The sequence below is a fragment of the Branchiostoma lanceolatum genome, chromosome 7 (assembly GCF_035083965.1).
Source record: "Branchiostoma lanceolatum isolate klBraLanc5 chromosome 7, klBraLanc5.hap2, whole genome shotgun sequence".
Taxonomy (NCBI): domain Eukaryota; kingdom Metazoa; phylum Chordata; class Leptocardii; order Amphioxiformes; family Branchiostomatidae; genus Branchiostoma; species Branchiostoma lanceolatum.
In genome coordinates this window covers 17,914,878-17,937,077 of record NC_089728.1, presented here as the reverse complement: position 1 = coordinate 17,937,077, position 22,200 = coordinate 17,914,878, and the positions used below count along the sequence as shown (strand labels likewise).

Sequence of the window (22,200 nt, the reverse complement as noted above, 5' to 3'; positions counted from 1 at the left end):
GAATTTTGAGCATGATATTTCCGGATATGTAACTTTCTTATAATGCACCGCTATCACTAGTATAGATCTATAGTATTTCGATGGAGTATGTGCTTCATATGATATCGTGTCAACTCCTAATTTGTCTAAATTCATTTCCAAAATATATCATCTCAAGGGCGACATAATCCTTGATCAATTACAATGAAACCTACATACAATATATGAACCGTATCACAGCAAGAATCGCCAATGACGCGTATCTTGAAAAAAAAGACGTCTTATTTGTCCGGACACGCAACAGAAATGAACCCCCAAAACCTTGCCCGGAAACGGTCGGAATATGTGGCATGTCATGTTACTCCAAATATGTCCGAACACTGTCACTGATTCTTGGTATATCTCTAGCTCTCTAGCTCTTGTATCTGTGTCGTGAATTGAACATGAGTACGGAACAAGAAACGCCAATGGCACGTATTCGGAAAAAACAGGAAGCTTTTATCCGTCCGGATATGCTTCGGAACAATTTCTGAATCATGATATTTGCGGATGTAGTAAATATCGAATGTCGTCCGAAAATGGTCCGGAAATGAGGCATATCATGCTACGTGTCAACTCCTAATATGTCCAAAATTTATTCCTGGAATATAACTACCTTGGATATGTTCAGAATATAAAGCGCGTTATGCATTCGGAAGCAAGAAACGTCAATGGCGCGTATCTTGAAATATAGGAAAGTCTTATTCGTCCGGATTCGCAACAAAACATGTCCGGACTCAGGATATTCCAGGATATGGTAAATATCAGACATCTTGTCCGGACACATTCCAAATATCAAGCATGTCTTGGAATATATCAACTCCGAATTTTTCCGGAAATCAGCCCCTTTCGCATAGTGTTAATTGCACGACAATTGTACACGGTACAACGTATGGCAACAACTAAAATTATATCAAATCCTAGTCGATGCCAGGCAACATTTCAAACTTACCTTTCCTCCGACGATTCTGCCATCTCAAGAGACTGCTATTCTAAGACCTTAAAGACATTTGTGATGCGCAGCATGTGCAGTTTCTGCAAGCACTTAGAAGTCTAAGTTGAACAGTAGCCGACCTTATTCGGGTCACCTGTCGGGTTAGTCGACTAGCCACAATGCGCATCGGTTCTGCGCAGTTAAGACAAATAAATGTGGGTCACTGTGAAAGGCTGAGATCTGTTTTTGGACTTTGGCCTCAGTTAGCGTTCACAGCCCACGCTACACCTGTGCGTCGAGAAAGAAGGTGGCAGCTTATTCGTAGCCAGGGTAACGTTACATGTAACCAGTGAGCTACAAAGTTTTGGTGCGCATCAAATAAAATTTCCTTTGAAAAACAACAGGACTTTCGTCTTGTTTCAGCCCCGTAGCTTAAAACAGCTATCCTATCAGTTCTTGTCAGGCCATTGATATTCAGTACTTGAGGTGGAAAGTGATCCTTGATTTGAATTTGTGCATTTCTCTGATTGTCACAATGCCCTTCAGAGGAGTACCACGATTTTACTGTGACTGGGAAGAACGTTAAGTAGGTATCTCACTGAACTGCGCCTACTTGCGCCAAATTTTTACGGCAACTTTGCGAATTTCTGCCAATTTTCCCCTGACGTGGTTTATTTCTAGCCACTTTGCGAATATTTCGCAATTTGGCGCAATTAGACATCCACTTGAGACTCTGACAGGAATCTCCAACAGTTATCAATTGATGTTTAATAAAGACCTCTTTTTTTGTAGATAAAGAACGAGATCCACTAGCGGCATTCTGCAGAACTGCAGTTTTCTGTGTCCTGTGAAGTTATGAAATTCAATTGATTTTCATGTTATTTTATGGTGTGTGCAACAAAGGTAGGAACATTAGCACCCCACCCCCGTCCAACACACACAGAATCATGATTATTTCATATGATAATAAGTTGGGAGCATATGACTGACTTGTGCAGCATTTCATTTTTCTTATTGATATCTTTATTTTTTCTCTTTGTCAGATCTCAGCCCTTTTCATTGAAACCCATGGTATAAAGATCACAAATGATGGAAGAATTCACCAACACCGAGTCAACAATTGCCATAACAACATGAAAATACCAAACCAATTGCATATATATGTATGTTTATGGACATATAAGTACAAAAGTTTCATGCAAAGGGCTGTTGTGTATTGAACTAAGCAAAAAGAGACAACCAGGTCTTATACCACAGAGTTCCTCCACAAGAATATGCAGATAGCAAGCCATTTGTTATAATTCAGCAAGAAAACATTGATTTGAAATTATGTTAATCTTGATATACATTTGCAATAAGCTGTTCTCAGTACGCTTCTTCTTGTTTAACAATCAAAGAATTACCATATGATAGACACCATTTTGAAGACTGAGTGATATAACGTTACAAATCTGACCAAGTTTTTTAAACCCAGCCAAGCACTCATTGTGTTGCCTGGTATCGAAACCTATTATAGTATTTAGAAGAGTACACAAATACTTAAAAATTGAGTAGTGTAAGGTTTGTAATGTTTAGCTTATGTATGTATCTTTATTGATCTTAGCTTACTTTTAATTGTAAACCATACTGCATTTCAGCCAATGAAGGCTGCTATTGTATGCTGTGTCTTGCAACAACATGATAAACCATTCATTTATTACTCTCCAAGCAGAGGAGTGGGTCCGACTGTTTTTTTTGTCTGGCTTTCTACTTTGTTATTTTTTTTTCCGCACAAACCCATACCACTGCAGGGCTCGCAACGATCAATGCCTAATAAACCTAATCACTTCAACACAAGCGTTTTATAAGTAGGTGCGAAGCGTGCCCGGCCAGGCACGAAATTCCCCCGCGCCACAAAGAAAAACATGACAAAGTAGAAAGCCTGACAAAAATGCCTAAAAACACGTCAAAAACCAGACTGACCCGCTCCTCTGCTTGGAGCGTACTATTCATTTATAAGATGAAGCAACTCAGCATCTACAATAGGTTTGGATATCAGTCTACTCCTGATACTGGTTTCTTCCTTCGACCTACTGTCCAGGTAGCTGAGCGATCATCTTGGAGACGAGCTTCTGCATGTCCTGGGCGCGGCGTTTCCCGGTTTCCAGAACCTCCTCGTGGTTGACGGTCCCCTTCGCGTCGTAGTCCATCACCACCATGTTGGTCACCAGTGACATCCCGAACACACGTATCCCACAGTGCCTTGCTGCGATGACCTCGGGGACGGTGCTCATTCCTAGATGAAACAATTTGCATTTTATGATGTTTGTTTGTTTTGTTTGTTTTATTTATTCGCACATAAAAACAGAAAACAATAGTAAATTAATTGGAAATACAACAAAAACATGCAGGAGAAGGAGAGAAGCCTGCAAAGCTTAAAGAAGCCCTCCTCCTTTTACAAATATCGATTACATGAATAATATAATGAAAAACGAACAAAAGTATAACAAATAATAGAATAAACATAATAAACAACTTAATCTAACAAAAAATCGAATACTGATAATATAATTCAGATTAAACATAGAAAATTATTATTAACGAAGACCAGAAATATTTTTATGAGTAGTTGGGATTTGATAGAAAATGATCTCGAAGATGCATAATACAACAAGAGTTCTACGACCTCATACCTTCGCGAAATGATTTTGACCTTTATGACTGACGTATTAGGAGTGTTTTTCATCAATCAAAAATCATACTAGTTGATCCTCCTCACCCAAATAACATAAGTTGTCCAAACCTCCTTGTTATGATTATGAGCTTAACAAAGAAGGTTATGCTAACATTTTTTATCAATAATGCAAATAAGCTCCTTATTAGCATAATTTGATTCAATGGTGTTCACATTCACACAACTTCTAAATGCAACAAGATGAAATTGCCGTTATTTACTAGTATGGAATGATAGTAGTTTCTCATGAATTATGCAAATTAGGCCTACATTTGCATAATTTCTATCTATTGACATTCCTCTCTTCCTCAGTTACAAATGTCACATATTTGAATAGTCATATCATGGAACACAGCAGGTTTTTAAAATTGCCTCATTAATTATAATCTGATTTGCATAATTATCATCCAATCATACAAAGCATCATACAAAGCATCACATAAGCTATCTACATACCAAAAATCATGACCATCCATCAAGCCCATCTCGAGTTATATTATTTTCTCATTAATTATGTAAATGAGGTTCTCATTTGCATAGCTGATATCTATTAATATTTCTCTCTTCCTCAGTTACATATGTCACATGTTTGCGAGTCCTATCATGGAAATTGATGAATGTATAAACTTTCCTCATTAATTATGCAAATTAGTTACTGATTTGCATAATAAGTATCCAATCATGTACATCATCGCTCAAGCTATGTACATGCAAAAAATCATGACCTTCCTTCAAGCCCTTCTTGAGTTATTCCCTTTCAAAGTCTGAAGCAAAACCTACCCCTGCAGTTCCAAAAAAGTTGCTAGGGGGCCCAAACCTATACCACTTACTCTCTGCCCAACGAGCTATCTACCACTCAAAAATCAGTTCCATAGCATGTCCACAACACGAGATATCATAACAGGAAGTTCCGCTGCAGTACCGTAACAAGCCGATAGGGGGCCCAAAATCTAATCATTTTCAGGTTTCATCGAGACCTACCAACATACCAAATACCAAGACAATCCTTCCAAGAATTCTCGACTTATCGTGTTCACTAACAGACACACAGACATGCTCGGTATTCCCATGCTGTGGCACTGCATTAATGACTGTTCTTACTCATATAAGGCCGTGTATATCCAACTTTGGTCAAAATTTGTATGTTTCAGTCTTTTAATTGGTGTAAGGAGATATCTTTGTGGTTTGGTTTCACATGCTCCGAGTGGACTCTTCCAGGCTGGGAGTAGGTCAAAGTTGACGATTGTTTTCGTCTGTCAGCTGTTACGAGAGAACGAGCTGGTCAACTGTCTATTTTCTTTGCATGATTCTAAAGTAGACAGATGTGGCTTTCTGGTGCATAAGAATTTTTGGGGCTTGCAATTAAGGTGAATCCTTTTCTGAGCCCTTGTTTTAGTGCTTTAAAGCATTACTGCCTATATGGGCAAGCCTATCTCTTGTATCTGCCCTACAGCTGGCTGATAGCCAATTTGTCCCTGGCAGTACATGTAACTGACGTTTCCTGCCTGCCTCATGACCCCTCATGACCCCTCATGACCAACTTTGCCCCCCATCTACCCGTATCAATATCCCCTGAAACAATACAGCCCACACATCGCAACCAGAACGCATAGTAAAGCATACAATTGAACACATTTTTACACTTTTCTCGTTAATTATGCAAAACACTTCGCCCAAAATCTAATCATCTTGAGATTTGCCACATACACACCGACACACCAACTACGACAACAAACCATCCAGGCGTTCTCGACTTATTCTGTTCACTAACAGACACACAGACAAGCACCGTCGAATAACCTACTCGACGAAACCATTCGTCGCGAAGGTAATTATGCTTAATTTCTTACAACAATAAGGTATTCACGGACAAAGTCAAAATACTGGACACTGAACAGAACCATCCTTACAAGAGGTATAAAGGAGGCCATATACATCAGGGCGCTCCAGCCATCACTAAACAAAGACAGTGGGCATTATGAACTTCCTGGCACATTTCACCAATTGTTGACGTCACGTATCCGCAATGACACGTGTCAATAAAGTTAAAGCGTCTGTAAATCTCGCGTGTTTACGTTCGGAAGTGATTGGTCTGATCCTCAAGAAGGCGACAGTGGTTGTTGAAAATTTGATCTGTGAATACCTTAGTGTTGGAAGAAAGTTTAGCATTGTATTTAATGATTACACAGATTAGGTTCCATAATAATTTGCATTTTTCTGTCAGTAAATGTTTCTGAATGAAAGATGAACATTTTTTTCTATCAATGACAAATCAGACCCTTTAGAACTTGGTACTATGAAGAGAAAGTCATTAACATGCAAGATTACACCAAAGCATGATGCAAGACAATTCATTTGTATATACCTTGCACTGTACGACTGCTGGTTGATTTTACAATAAAATTGAAATTGAAACAAGCTGAAGTCACAGTACGTATAGGGGGTAAGGTGTCTTGTAAAGGCAGAAAATAGGTTGAACCTGTAAATTTTACATCTGCTGATGGTAGGTCATACTAAGGAGGTTTGAGAGAGAACCTCCTTGGTTGTACTATAGTCCTCTTTAAAGGATGTAGAATACAAACTACATCTCATTGTTTTAGAGTGAAAGTAGGTTGGATGATAAACAAATATTTAGCACAGTATACTCCAGCACTGAGGAAGGTAGTTGAGGAGTTACAAAACATTGGCCGGATAAATTTTCTCTTGATCCCTAAGTACCGGCACGATGGTCAAAAACGAGTCCAAAAATTCCCACTCGTGGGGTATGAATATTGATGATTATAATATGTCAATCACGCTTATCACCACCGGCAACTGTCCGTGATTGGTTGACGCTTTTACAGGCGGACCGCAGTAATGTTTACCTTTCTATCTCCCCCCCCTGTGGCTTTTTGCCGCGAACCGTCCTATTCATAGTCTCAATTGTCCGTACATAGCATATTTTAACAATACCAAGTGTAGGCATGATTATTTCCAGAATACTGTTGTTGAGAGAGAGTGGTCAAAATGCCCATATACAAGTGATACAAAGCTGGCGCGTGGCTGACAAAATCGAAATGTTTGTGGTTTTGACGGCCAGGCGGCAAAATGATGATTAAAGGTGGCGCCAGTGGGAATAGACTACTGTAATACGGGTCGAAGTTTTGCTGTGAGCATGATTGTTTTCTTCATAAAATAGTAAACATGCCCACGTATTTGCTGTCACAGAATTTTTTCAATAAATGTATTAATAATTTCAAAACATTTGACTCCATGACGAACCCAAACTGAGGCGTATGTGTTTCTTTCCAAGAAACTGGTTGCCCATCCTACGAATGAAATATCCCAAGCGGAAGTTTGCCTATTTGTAAACAACTGTACCTAGCCGTTTGGGGGCGACAAACTCTTCATAGAAAACGGTCAGAAAGGCTAAATATTTCTTAAGACTTGCCGAATATCTTTTACACAGAGACGGAAAATATTCAAGGCAGGAGAGACCATTCAAAATCCCACAATTTTTACTTGTTTTCGTTCAAAAATTCGAAACAACAAAGAGCACTTACTTGCTTCCATAGTGACAGTCTCTAGACTCTCTACTCAAGCCAAGTACACATGGAACCAATTTCTCGGCTCCATTACAAAAAGAGCACAAATCAGGGAATACATGAACAGAACTAAACATAACGTTTAGCTAAAAATCAGAAATATAAACTCGAAAAATTTGTGTGATACAAAATGTAAATGTTCTGGATGGAACCCAAGCCGCGTGTAAAGCTATTTGTCTGTAAGTAACATACTTGTATATTTCTGTTAAACTTATCCGGTACCTTCCAAGAATAACCTGTGTACTGGAAAATATGCTCTCAGTCGTGTTTGTACTGAAATATTTAACCGCCGTTTGAAAACATTCCCGCTCAAAAATAGTCGCTATCCATTTCTTTTGTTGTTCCGGAGCATGGGTAAAATCAAGACACATTAGTAAAAATCAAATGCTAATATACAGAGACTGTTTAGACGGATTTTTCCATCGGTGATCAATTTGTCGATCGACCTTTCTTTCAAGTAGAGATAATGACGAGCTGGCGTTTGTACTTTTCGGAAAAAGTTCTTTGTGACAAATTGCCGACGCCTGAAGTTGTTGACATGGAAAACGTCATTTCGTCGCAGCATGGGTGAACAAGAAACACAGGCACCTTTTATTTTCAGGACATGTATGTTACCACACCATACATTATTTGATGTATGTTCCATTTATCAAAGCATCCCTATGTGAGGAATGAATTGACAAGATATATTGTTAAAATGTAGAGTACAAACACACAGCTCTTAAGATTTCCACCCGCATTACAGTAGACTGTCCCAATAACTAAATATGGCGTCGTGGGCGCCATCTTGAATGCTCGGTAGTCTGCCCGGCCATCCGAAACCCAAACCAAACAGACAGACTTTTCCACGATTTCCCACCAGTTATCAATAAAAAGATGAACATCCCCACAGCCTCGTCATCGGCAACTTTTGGGTCGTTTAGAACTGTCGCAAATCAAGTTCGTCACGGTCGCGAAAGGCAAACTGTGACGGCTCCTCGCTCCGACAAAACGTTAACATTCTTGTGCCAACTCGCAACGGGGGGAAATCGGGATCGAAAGAAAGCGGTTATCATGAGCCAAGAGGTGTCTAACCTCCACAATCGTTACCCTGAACCAAAAATGAATCACTGAGCGATAAAAAATTAAGCTGTAACTTGCGGGACAAGAATACTGAGTACACACGCTGGACGAGTTCACAACTTGAAAATCGCGCCCAAAGCGCAGGTAACAAAAGGGCGATTTGCATGAAAGCGTGATCGAAGACAATGGGGCGATAATAAGGCTCTGTGATCCAGGCCGACAGAACTCATTATAACTCGACAACATGTTCTTAGTACCGCGTGGAAACTATAACATAAAGGTAAAACGTATATCTTGGTCCATATCTTCAAAATTTACAGCTAACTTTTGACAAAAACACCACCGATCAAAACAACAACATATCGCCGCCATGTTGGCTCATTTGCATGTCGTCTGGATTCGGCTACTTGGAGCTATGGGAGAAAACGTACTGCAAAATTGTCAAGATGAGTTGAAATTGCAAGGACATCAAAAATATTCCAGTCTGATCGAATTCAAGGACCAATATCGAATTAAGATAGGCTTCAATCGATGTTTGAGATATATATCTAAGAAAGTTAGCTGTGTTAAAGGTCAAAGTTTATTGACTGGAGGTGACGCTTTTAGCGTCCTGGAACGCGGGGAATTCTCATTTGACATTTCCCACTTTCTACACATTCTTAAAGCCCATGAATGTTTGTTGCAACTGCTTATTTTCATTTTATATTGTAAGCATCGAATCGATCATTAAACTGGTGAACTTTTTATATAATTTCCATCCACTGCCGCGTGGGCTCTGTGGCCCAGCGGGTGGGTGGAGTACTAAACAATAGGCTCTGAGAAGAAACAGCTACTGTTTAGACCATCGTGCGGAAAGTTCAATGCGTAGACCTCTTTTCCTATTGATGGTGGGATTGCACATTCATATATTGCTTCCCTAACTTTCCGTTCAATACAGCAACTGGGTTCACGGCCTAGGATATCTGTGGATTCGAGATTGAATGAGTGTCCCTGGTTGTGTTGTAGAAATTTTATCCAGTTGCTTGTCAGTAATTGTCATTCTGCGTAACTTATTATCTGGATGTCTAACCTTCATCAACATAATCAAATATGTAAGAAGTGCAATACTGACCTACAGCGTCTCCCCCCAGCATACGCAGCAGCTTACACTCAGCGATGGTCTCGTAGGACGGCCCCCCCACCTGTACGTACACCCCCTCCTGCATGAACGACTCGAACCCCAGCTCCTTCCCGATGTCCCGCGCCAGCTGACGCAGCTCGCTGTTGTACGCGTCCGAGACTGCTGGGAAACGCGGCCCAAACCTACAAAAGCGACAATCCACTAATTAGTTGTTATACATATTTTCCTCATTCATTTTTTAACATAAAGCTTCAAACATCTAAAAACATAAGAATGGGGTTTATTCTGTTGACGATACAGGCCTTTGCATATGGAGGTAATCAAATTCTGGAAGAGGTTTTGGTAAAATCTTGACTAAGAACATTTCTAGATATTAGAAGATAGGGGAGCTCCCCTAGCAGCTCTCTGCTAAACTGCATCAACCTTTCAAAGTGCAGATTAAGCATGCTTAAGCCTATAGACAGAATTGCTTTTCCTCTTTACATGCTGTATAGCGTACAGTGATGAAGCCTGATACACATTAGATAGCAGCTACCTGTCATTACAGTATGAACATGAAACATCTGGAAAAATTGCCCAAAACAGATCTTAAGTAGGCCTTGGAAAAAATTCTAGATACGGCCCTGAAAAAATCAGGGTCGGTAGGTTGGGATTTTTTTTTTCAAGGTTTCAACAAATACATTTCACATAAATTGTAGCATTGAAATGCATTAGGGACTGCTATTTTCTATGTTGTATTGTAACTATACAGAAATACATTTTACAAGCATAAGTATATAATATCACGAAAGAAGAAAGAAGTACAAAGTTTATTGGTAATACACAGTTAATGTTACAGTTTACTACACATTCTTACATCAACTGTTCAAAGTCCTCATCTGTTAACAGATACATGTAGGGTTGTTCATGTAACAGAAAAGCCTTACCTGTCCTCGTTGTGCCCCTTGAGTGCGTTGTCCCCCGCCAGACCAGGCATGCTGATGTGGTCCTTCATGAGCATGATGTCACCCACGTTGAAGCTGCTGTTCAACGCACCAGCCGCGTTCGTCACAAACAGGGTCTCTATCCCCATCAGCTTAAACACACGCACTGGTAGGGCTACCTGTGGGAGGGGGGCAGGGGGAGATTAACATCATCCAGAGCAATGACTCTGATTGGTTGCTTGAGATGTAACAAGCTGTCTCATTGGTGCACAGTTGATGAGGGGCAACTCTACTGTGGGAGGGGAGCACAGAGAGATTAACTTCAATCAGAGCAAGGACTGTGATTGGTTGTTTCAGATGTAAGAAGCCGTCTGGTTGGTGCACAGGTGATGAGGAACAACTCTACTGTGGGAGGGGGGTAGAGAGACTGTCTGTGATTAGTTGCTTGAGATGTAACAAGCTGTCTGGTTGGTGCACGGTTGAGGAGGAGCAAATGAGACAGGAGAAATGCCATGTAGCCTTTGCCGCTGTAAAATCAGACTACCAGCTTCTCATGATCAGCATTTTGATATTTTCTTTTTTCTTTACTCTTCTGGTTTTGTACTGTAGATAAATCCATCCACAAAGGCCAGTTACCAGCAACTGCAAGAGTCTAAAAACAGCATCAGTAGCAACATAGAAAACATGCTTAGCCTAGTAAAAGGTAAAGGTAATGGTAAAGGTAGCCCCATAGCCTTTTAGGTTGTAGGGGCAGTGGGTTGTTATGCACTGTGTCTAGGGCACGGTATTGAAAGGAAGAGCTCAACCCTCTCCTTCCACCGCCTTTTACCTCCCCAACCAAAGACAGGTACCCATTTCTTCACCTGGTTGGTGTGAGGAAAGTCATTTAGCGCCTTCCCAAAGGGTGCAGCATCGATAACCTATTGTCAGCCAACACGACACCACTTGCCTAGTATTGATTGACAGAACTGCTTATGTATGCTAATAAGTACCTTCCACAGCGGGTATCCCTCGTATGGGTGGAAGCGCCCCTGCATGCAGACGACAGTCTTCCCTGCCAGCAGTCCGAACACCATCCGGCCTTTGTGACCAGGCACTGAAAACACACACCATTCATGCTTTAACACTGTCATCATAATGTTTTATCCTCATCTAGAAGAAATCTACACTCAAAACTGCCGAAGAAGACGACTTAGGGAACTGATAAATCTGGTCTATATGAACAGGTGGTCACTATAAATTATAATATCTAAGTTATATATAGAATTTTTATAAAAAGCTTGAATGTGTCAATGGCAAATTTTATCTGAGCGACCACCAAGAAGTATTATTTTCTAAATACTTTCTGGTGGTTCCTAAGATAGTGACCACCTCTACATAAGGACCACCTGGCCTTAGAAGGACCTTATGTAGAGGAGGTCACTTGTACTGGTTTGACTGTATCAAGTTATATCGTACACAAACTTAGACCCGATACGTACTGGGAAAACTTTGTTGTACGTTACCTCCAAGGTGAACGTACGACTTTGTTGTACGGGCCATAAAAATGCCTGTCGTATTTGGCACCAGGCCGATTCACATCCAGGCAAAAAGGTGCGGTACGCCGAAGACAATGTTGTATGTCCAGAAAACTTTCCCAGTGTGAATTGGGTCCTATAGAGAGAAACTGTGAGTGTGGAAGTTTTAATGTAACTCACCAGTGCTCCTGGGAAAGTTTGGGATCTCCTTGTAGTCGATGGCATTTTGATCCTCCACTATATCAGCCAAGCCGCCAAGCCCAGAGCCGCAAATTACTGCAATCTGGAATCACAAAGTACAGCGAACGTGCCATTCTCGATTACTTCAGGAACTCCCCCTAATGTATGAGGGTCTGCCTGCTCTTTTCCGTATTAAAGGCATAGGCAGCCTTTTATGACTTCCCACAATTTGTAGGGAAAGGCATCTTATTCAATAATGCGAAAAGAGGCAACCAAATTTTGCCTAATTTCCTTCCTTGATTTTAGCGTAATACGTACACTCAGGTTCTTCTTAAATCAGCGTAAAGTGTTGTCGGGAGCCCCCATGCAAGACCCCAAATTTGGTTTGTGCTTGGACTACCTGCTTCTGACATGACAATTTTTACATATTCATCTAATAAGTATGCAGGGGTTATACAGCAACATTACAGTATGCTATTAATAACTTAAAGGAAAGCTACACAAAAAATTGAAAATCCTTCTATGCTATGCTATCTTATATATTCCAAAGTCAAGTTCTTACTTCAAGTTGTTTCACATAATTCCGTCATAGTTCTGTGATTTTCCACAGTTTGCAACTTATGTCGTGCTGACGCCTTCTCACCTGATAATTGAATTATATGACGTCAGTGTTTCAAATTTTTCACCTGATGATTGTATTATATGACGTCAGTGTTCTAAAATTCAATCATCAGGTGAAAAATTTGAAACATTGACGTCATATAATTCAATTATCAGGCGAGAAGGCGTCAGCACGGCATAAGTTGCAAACTGTGGAAAATCCCAGAACTATGACGGACTTATGTGAAACAACTTGAAGTAAGAATTTGACCTTGGAATATATTAAGCTTAGCATAGAAGGATTTTTCAATTTTTTGTGTAGTTTTCCTTTAACACCAATGCAATCAGCATAGAGGAAATTTGTAAGGTCCAAAACTTAACTTGGAGAGTCAAGAACATTTCGAAGGAAAATCAGGCAAGTATATACTATGTCCCAAGAGGAGATGGTGGCTGACAAAATCGATGGCAATGGATCAGAAGAAACATTAACAATTCTTTACAACAATGACTTGAGCCACAAGCCACTGAGTGATAATGAAGGAAGGTGATATCACCAAAAATAATTACTCAAGCAACTGGATAAGATTTTGAAACAGTCAGACGTTTCAGACAGTATCCGCTGTCTTTCGTCAGTGACTAACGATAGGACTCAGAGAACACCAAGTCTTATACCAAAACTCTGAATAGATATGTTAATGAGGTTAATACAATTTAGGATGTCTTGAAGTAGTCTTTAAAAAAAGGTTAATTCAAGACAACCTGGTGTTCTCAGTCCTATCGTTAGTCACTGACGAAAGACAGTGGATGCTGTCTGAAACGTCTGACTGTTTCAAAATCTTATCCAGTTGCTTGAGTAATTAATTTTGGCGTATCTTGTTACCTGGATGTCTAACCTTCATCAACTTATGAAGGTGATATCAACTGTGTTTCTTTTGTTAAAGATATTTGAGAAACCTGCCATGCAACAGTAGAGTTTTGATTCTGAACAGGTTAACAGGTCAGTGACCTTTAATAACCCACCTTGGGTCGGTGCTTGGTTTTAGTCAACAAGAAGTCAATGATTTTCTGGATGTCCTCATAGCTGAAAATTGGAGACAATAGGAATGATATAATCATTATATGATTGATAATGTCAGGACATATATGTAACAAGTGGTTAATATCAATGAACTAGCATACTAGTATTACTAAGGATAACACGCATGCGTATGAGTCACCTCCAGACAAGGAGACATCTGCAGAGAGACAGAGCAAATAAAACATCAGAAAGTGCATCTGTGCTTGGTGTTATTCGCTTGGAACACGACCCAGCGGTAGAAGAACATTCCAAAACCAGAAAGGACCTGTGACAATACATATGTAAATGTTCATTACAGGTGGAATGTTATATCCAGTAACTAGAAGTTCATGCATGCCTTGGCCGGGTTGGGGCACTTGGGGGTCAGAAAAATGTCAAGAAAACCAGTTGGTATTTGATGAACTTAATATATAAATAAATCAAGTCAAATCAACTTAAATTGACATAAGAATAGAAACAGTGCAATTGTTTACATTAGCAAATTTTGCTCAAGTTGAAGATAAAATATCACATCAGCTTCTTTTGTCATTCTGTAATATTTCAGACCTGTTCCAACATTCTTGAAATTTTACTACACCTAAAGACTTTTGATTGCCCGTACTTATATTGTATATTTACTTTACACAGCTGCCTTTATATTAGGTGTAGGTAACGTTACAAATAATAAAGTTCCATGAATGACCCCTGCTTGTGTGACCTGTTTCACCTCAAAGTAATAAATCAAATAGGTCACTTCTCAGGTCAATTACGGCTTGTGACACTCGAACGAAACGCTGGAACACGTTCGGACCGTTCCATTACGAAGCGGTTTTGGGGGGTACATCGAATATTATGTATTTCAGTAAAAAAAAGAACTTCACGTCATCTTTGGCACTTGAAAAACTATTTAATACGTTTTTATACGTCTTCTATTGACTTTGTTATCATCTAAACGTAATACTAATACCAACTGGTACTTCATAACCACGATTGTAGTTCAGTCGCAGCGAGGGCAAAGGTTACAGCTGTACGTGCAGCATGGTGGCTTACCACTGTGTTGTTTTCCGGCCATGCGGCCGGGGGATCGAGCCGATCATTTTTATTTGGTCAATGAGGTCAAATATATGTAATGAATAGATTCAAGTCATTGATCACAAATCGCAAAGAGACAGGGCTTTCCTAACAGAAGTAAGTTGTTCATAACTTCCTAATTTGATAAATTGTGTGTGGGCTTTTCTGGGTTGCGGCCGACTCACACATGCAAACTGCAACTTCGATATCCCAACATATGTTATAGAAAGTGCACAAAATTTCTTAAGTACTTTCTCCCATCGACATTTTAACATTTATTGCACTGTATTTCGGGACATCAGTAAAGACGTAATCATTATCAGTGCAGTACATAGGAGAAGTGAACTGTGGGATATGGCTCCAGGGGAGCAGTGTAATGTGGGTAATATCGAGCTGAATGCAATCTTGAAGGTAAATATTTGTTCCCGTGCACGAGCCCGGGTGATTCTTGAACGGCATCTTGACGGAATGCATGCAGACAAGGAACCCACCACCAGGACAGTGTCAACAATGTTTTCAAACACTCTCAATAGGGCGGCTTTGAAATTGTGAGTAGCAATCAAAATGCTTATTTATTGGATCTGCATGTAACAACTCTGGCTTGCAATTTAGTTTGAAACATAGCATTGGCTGAGAGTTATGTGTACAGCAGTTATGTGGATAGTTATGTGTATAGTACAGTACAGAAATAGAGATTATAAGGACATCAACAACAACAGTACTACAGAGCCTACAGGCTGGGGCTCTGTAGCACTGTTGTTGTTGTTGTTGTCCTAATGTTTGACGTCTATTTCTGTACTGTGCTGTACACATAACTGTCCACATAACTGTACTGTACATATAACTCTAAGCCAATGTGCCTTATCAATGAAAAAATATCTATCTACGAAATGGGAATAGATAAAGCAAAAAGGGATATGCCTTGCAAGGAGTTATAACTGTCCTAAGGTGGAACAGTACTTAGTCATCTTCCTAGATATTGATACTACATGCATGTATTGTCTTTGACAAGAAATGTACACTTGCAATTCTCCCTGGACAGATTTTGACAAACTCCAAAAGAAGTTAGATGCATCTTTTTCCATGTTTGAATGCTTATTATAGTTTTTTTAATAGTCTATAGCCTATAGTTTTATAGACTGACTCACACAGATTGACTAAATAGTCTATAGCCTAGAACTGATATGCCCTTGGAAAAAAAGTCAAAAACATGTTTAATTTTAATGACATGAACTCTAATGACATGTACATGTATGTATGGGTGTCTTATAGGCAAGACGAAGCCTTCTACACCGAGCCGTCCTAAGGTATCCTAAGGTATGTACAGTCAAAACCTCCATTTTTAAATAGTTAAGACCCTCTCACAGGTAAACAACAGTCTAACTTAACCAGCAACTACTTTATGTACCACACCATTTTGCTTGTCAAAGGCAAGCTTGTTAGGTTTGTTAGGTTTAATCTCACTGCACATATAAAGTTAGTAGTATTACAAGCTAGCTGACAGGAAAAGGGATGGATGTTGAGCAAATGTTTATTGAACATTTCTGTAACTTGTTGCTGTTGTACATATATGTATGTACTGTATATTACAACCATGCATGCAGTATACATTTGGCATATTTGTTTATTTCTCATATTTATAATACCATACATTATCTCCTGTCATTTATCATGGAGGGTTTATTTTTATATTCATTAAGGGATGAAGTTGTATTCATTGTGAATTCCTATTACCTGCTGTGATGGGGTATTTTGTAATGATATGCTATGGCCCAATAGTTCAATAAAGAGTAGACAGTCTGAACAGAAAGCCAGTTAGGGTGTAGCTGTGCAAGCTATGAGATAGGGACTGATTGTATCTTTAAGCTAAAGGAAGTAAATAAAAAGGACATACTCCATTCCCTTTTTGTCTTAGGTGTTCATTACATGGAGGGAGACTGTAGGTAATATTGTAGCACTTACACATTTCAGTTAATGACAGAAACAAAATATTGTGTGTGTGTGTGTATATATGTATATATGTGTGTATGTGCATTGATACTACATATTAAGGTTAGAGATAGGTATGTATACTGGCTAAACTGCAGCACAAGCTACATTTCTGGACTGATTTATTCCACTCTCACTGGGTTGGTCCCCCATTCTTCTCAATAAAGGGGTCAAGGTTTGTCTCTACTCAAACATGCATGAGACTTCCTTTTATCAGCCTACCCAAAGAAAATGTCTAGCCAATGTTAGGTTTCCATTTTTCACCTGAGTCCAGTGAGGAAATATTTGTAAAGTGCCTTTAACAAGGGTGTATTCTGGGTTCTGTCAGGGATTCCAAGACAACACTTCTAGCTTCAACAACCCTAAATACAAGTCCACCGTGCCACCAAGTTTAAGTATATCTTATACATTGTAGCTGGATGACTCCTTGAATAGCAAATCTTCATTCTGGGAACATTTATGTGACATTTGACAATTCTGTCAGTCACCATGATCTATCCTTAAATCAGAGTATCTGCATGCTTGAAGGAAATGAAAGGAGCACATGTTGAAGACACTTCATTTATTCTTCAAATTCACAATGACAATTACTTTACAGTAAATATGATTAGGTACAATACAGGCTTATGTATTTGGTTAAAGTTAAACGACAAATGTGTATCTATATTCTTTCCACCCTGTTTATACAGTGATTGCTATTGTGCAATCTCAAGTATTGAATCCTATGAGATGATATTTGCCATATGACCTCAGGTCTTCAAAATATTTTCTTTTGATGTAGGACTTTGCTCAAGGATGTCAACACAGCACTGAGGACTCTGCTTATCTAAGTACTTCTGCAGAAAGGACAGTAAAGCTCTTCAGGCTGTAGCCAAGGACCTGTGATAAGTCAGAATGTCACCACTCCCAATGGAAATACAAGCATACTTTGATGGACAGCTTTAATCATGTTATTTCTGATACCATGGGACCTTACATGTTCTTATTCACAAACATTTATTTAAAGACATGAGATACATTTATGTTATACAGTTATGCCTTAATTTTGCTGAGGTCAGAATGAATAGCATGTACTACATATGGAGCTGAAATTGCTTGTTGGAAAGCAAAATATTGACAAGTTATGTTGGTTTACATTTTTGCCATCAATTTTAAAGTTCACCTTTTTAAAAAGCTGAATTTCAAAGCATTATCCTGAAAGATTACATTCATTTTAAATAGATTAGATTATGTGATTTTATTTACCTAATGTTAAAGTGTTTAATTAAAGAAGTGAAGAAATATATCCATGTCAATTTACTTGTGTACAGTTTGATATTCTTAGATCTTCCAATCTTCATAATATTCTACTCTGTGAAATAGCATGGCAACAACCTATACTTAGCCTGTTTAATGTGTTTTTTGTTCCTTGAATAAGTCTGCACAAACAATTAGGGACTCGCTCATTCAATCATGTTGAATACATGGACATGAGGTGTATATTGTGTGCATGGAACATGTTGAATAATGATTCACTTCCGTTAGATTTTGTGGAGGTTTGTTTTGCACTTGATGATCCAATATTACATTGTTAATCACAACGTTGTGAATGAGCACATGCAGAATAACTGCTTTGTAAAATAAACTTTTACTGTTGTAACCAAACATCAACAGTGTAAATCACTTCAAACAGGAGCATTGTAACCAGCATTAAACTGGGTAACACATGACAGCTGAATCATCCCACTAGTGCACTGCAACATGCAGCCTACCCTTTCGTAAGAACAGATACTATAGGGATCGGTATTGAATTACCTTACTACCTAGGTAATGACTTCACATGGTCCAACATTTCATCTCAATCAAACAAAAAGTGCATCCAGTATGGTGCATGTTGTTTAGGCTCCCTCAGCCCGACTTAATCTTGTTGTTGTTGTTGTTGTTGTCCTTGTTTAACGTCTATTATTTCGTTAGACATGGTCTCCAGGTGCTGTGCTGGTCGCTAGGTTTCAGTTCTTGTTGATTTCTCGCTAGGTTTTTAGCACTTGGTGACTTGAGGTAGCGTGTTGCTGGATGTGTTTCAGTTGAGCACGTCGAATCTGCGAGTGCTCTCGATGTACTGGGAGAATGTTCTGTACATCTGTGTGTTGATTACGTCTGTGAGGTCTTCTCTCATTCCAGCTAGAGTGACGATGTCCGTGTGTCTGTTCTCCGCTGGCGTGCCGTAGGTCTCGTATGTGCTTTCGATCTCCTGCAGCATTTGGTGTCTTTCCCTTTCATAGCGGGCGCAGTGGTACAGGAAGTGGTTGGTAGTCTCCGGGGCGTCGCAGTTAGGGCAGTTTGGAGACGTCTCAGGGTTCTTCCAGTTTTGGTAGGCATTGAGTTTTGTGTGGCCACTGACTAGTCGGTTGATGTTGATTTGTGTGCGTCTCTTTCCAAGTGCTTTTCCTTTCTTCTTCATGTTCATGGCTATCTTCTGCATGTGTTCGCTTTTTGTGTTCAGCTTTGTTCTTCGGTCCCATCTCATGTGTGCTTGAGTTTCAATGTGTTTCGTGGCCTGTTGTCTTGTCCATGATGCGTTCATCTGGATGTTAGCAGCTTCAGCTGCTGCTAACTTTGCCTCTTTGTCTGCAATCTCGTTGCCGGGTATGCCCATGTGACCGGGACACCATGTGAACTGTATTGTGTGTCCTTGTAGATGGAGGGAGCGTAGCTTGTTTCTGATGCTATGTACAAGGCTGTTGTATGCAGTGACTTGCTGTGTATACCTGTGACTGATTCTATTGCAGCCTTGCAGTCACATAGGATGAGGACATGATTAGCGGTAGATGGTCGTCTGGAGAGTGTTTCTATGGCTAGGTGAAGACCTTCCAGCTCCCCTTCGTAGTTGTTGGATCTGCTTGCCACTGGTTTACGCACTGCAAAGGGTTCAGTGCTTCCCCATTGTTCGTAAATGACAGCAGCACTGCCGGTGGGGCCGGGATTTCCCAGGGCAGAGCCGTCTGTGAAGACGACTGTTGTCGGTTGTCTGTTGTCTGAGATGTTTTGCAGCATGTGTATGATGTCATCTCTTGCTTTGTCCTTTCCACCTGTGGTGTGAGTTGTAGGTGTGAAGGAGCCGGTTATGGTGCCCATGACAAAGGGGGGTAGTCTTCTGTCGTAATATGGTTCCTTGTCTACTGTGTGTTCCTCTAGCTCTTCCTTCAGCTCATTGAATCTGGTCTGTAGCAGGTGCAGCTGGGATCCCGTCTGGTTAGCTGTTTTTTGAGACTTCATGTGTGTGATGGCGTCGTAGATGGGGTTTCCTGTGTGCTTTGTTGCCATTCTCAGGTAGCTCTGGGCTTGTCTGCATGTGAGATGTATGTCGATCGGTGGTACCCCTGTGATTGCTTCCAGTGCTTCTGTGCTTGTCCGTTCAAGACACCCAGTTGCAGCTAGGAGTGCTTGTCTTTGGACAGGTGTGTAGGCTTTTTCCAGTTTGTCCATGGCGGAGACGGTGCATTCTGCTGCATCTTGCACTTCTCTAATGCACTACATCTCTGAACAAACTGTCCCTTTTCACGCGATTCGAAATACTGCCCCACGCGCCGCGTTTGTCGTTTCTTGTAACCTTCCGTAGACAGGAAGTTTGTCACGTCTGTTTTCGCCCATAATGCGCCTCTGTGCCTTATGCACATTTGCTCAGAGCATGCCTTTCCCCCCTTTGCTTTTCAGCTCTCGTTTCTTTCACTTGCGATGTACGTTAGCATCCCAAACTTTGGCAACAGAGGCTCTGAACGAGACGCTGAATGTCATCTGGAACTCTGTATTTACAGTTTTGTACGACTATCAAATAAAATACATATGTGTCAAGCATAAGCTATCCGAAAACGTTGTTTCTGTTAATTTTCTGACTGCAGGAACTCAGGAAGAGGCTTTAAAAGAAATGATAAGCGACGATTTACAAAAGTTCTGTCGGCGTCCGCCATTTTGTAACCAATGGTAACGTTCTCTGATTGGTCAATGCTGAGTGGGCCGTACCCCCATTACGTCATGTTTAATACGGCGCTTTAGACGGATCGCATAGTCAACTTTACGGGCTCAAGCCCAGCTCAAATTAACAATACTGTTGAAACAAGAACTAAGTTGATACTTGACACATCTTTCTCTTTCAAACTATCCGAGGCTTTTTTTCGTAATCATCAATATAATGTTAACAGATTCAATAGTTCACAGAAAATACGAAAAAAATCCCGTTTTTCTACGTTTTTGCCCCAAAATACATTCGATACCTTCAAAAGGGTCAAAAAGGCCGCGGACAAATTTAATCTGTAAGAGTTTACCTTACACCCTGTAAAATACCAAGACTCAAGCTGCTTTCCCCAGCTGGGCTTGGGCACATAAAGTGAGCATGTCATATTTTAACCAAAATATCGATTTCTTACCCCAAAAATCTGTCACATGAAAAATTTTGTACAGTCATTTTATTCAGACAAAGACGCGCTAACCGTGTGTCAAATTTCTCGGCGTTATGACCATGCAAACAATAATTATGACCATATATGTAAAATACCGGTAATTACAGGGTGTCACATGCCGTAATTGACCTGAGTTACAGACAGGTCTATGCAAGGTTACTATAAGGGAGGAATGTTGCTAGATATGTCTAAGATATGCAAATGAAGACCTAATTTGTATAATCAATGAGACACTACTATAATTCCATGCAGTTAAATGACCATGCACTTTCCTACCTATAATCTCCATGGTCTAATTGGCAGTGCAGGGGGCGTGGCTAGTGGGGAAAGTGGCCATACTTGCAGGTCAGTTTTAGAGAGTGTAATTGTTTTGTCAAAATGGAGAAAACGTTACAACAATATACCGATACTGTAGGATCATATAGGTGGCACGTGTTTATTAGGAAGTAGTGTTTGATACCTGTGCTTATCAGGATTCACAAAGTGTGCGGAACAACACACAGCAACCGTTTTGAGATACTTTTTACAACAGAACGTTTGCTAAGTTTCCTTGCTAACGTTAACGTTACTAATTAACGTTATAAACTTTGAGCTGTAACATATAATTTAAGAATTACAACAAGAAACGAAATGTACCTTGGCGCTGCCTCCGCCATACTGCAATAAAACTTGCGACTCCGACCTTTGATAGCCTGAAATAAAGTGGGGAGTAACCAGACACGCCGAACTCCAGTCCTAAAATATAGCAACATGTACCAATCATTAACCCGCTGATCAGCTGGTTGGCGGGAAATCTACCTTGACCTTTAACCTTTGACTGCTAACTATTATATTGCTTTTAATATGTATCAAAGCATATGTATGAGACATATGAGTGTCAAACTATTCTTTTATGATGCAATGTGTACAGAAACAGATTTTATTTTCTTGATTTTGCTGTAATAGTTGAGACGTTTACATGCAGTAATGATAAAAGTTAATAGGGGGCGCTTTTGA

At 40.0% G+C, this 22,200-nt stretch overlaps 1 protein-coding gene and 1 long non-coding RNA gene across 2 annotated transcripts; one reads left to right on the top strand and one right to left on the bottom strand.

Moving 5' to 3' along the window:
• Window positions 1–1,959: 1,959 nt before the first annotated feature.
• LOC136437999 (purine nucleoside phosphorylase-like) lies at window positions 1,960–21,986 on the bottom strand. The gene is made up of 7 exons (XM_066432619.1): window positions 21,841–21,986; window positions 13,672–13,732; window positions 12,052–12,154; window positions 11,347–11,450; window positions 10,358–10,533; window positions 9,423–9,613; window positions 1,960–3,227 (listed from the first exon to the last, which is right to left on the bottom strand). Exons 1-7 carry the CDS (start codon window positions 21,954–21,956, stop codon window positions 3,022–3,024), a joined length of 957 nt encoding a protein of 318 aa, XP_066288716.1. The 5' UTR covers window positions 21,957–21,986; the 3' UTR covers window positions 1,960–3,021.
• LOC136437998 (uncharacterized) lies at window positions 14,513–18,412 on the top strand. The gene is made up of 3 exons (XR_010756359.1): window positions 14,513–15,327; window positions 16,052–16,096; window positions 17,550–18,412. It is a non-coding gene; the product is annotated as an uncharacterized lncRNA (long non-coding RNA).
• Window positions 21,987–22,200: the final 214 nt, after the last annotated feature.

Excerpts from the sequence above, each read along its gene's own strand:
- LOC136437999 (XM_066432619.1), bottom strand. The coding sequence starts at position 21,956 with ATGTTGCTATATTTTAGGACTGGAGTTCGGCGTGTCTGGTTACTCCCC. Across the intron at positions 12,155-13,671 it reads AAACCAAGCACCGACCCAAG|ATTGCAGTAATTTGCGGCTC; the intron begins GTGGGTTATTAA and ends TTGTGATTCCAG. Across the intron at positions 11,451-12,051 it reads AAACTTTCCCAGGAGCACTG|TGCCTGGTCACAAAGGCCGG; the intron begins GTGAGTTACATT and ends GTGTGTTTTCAG.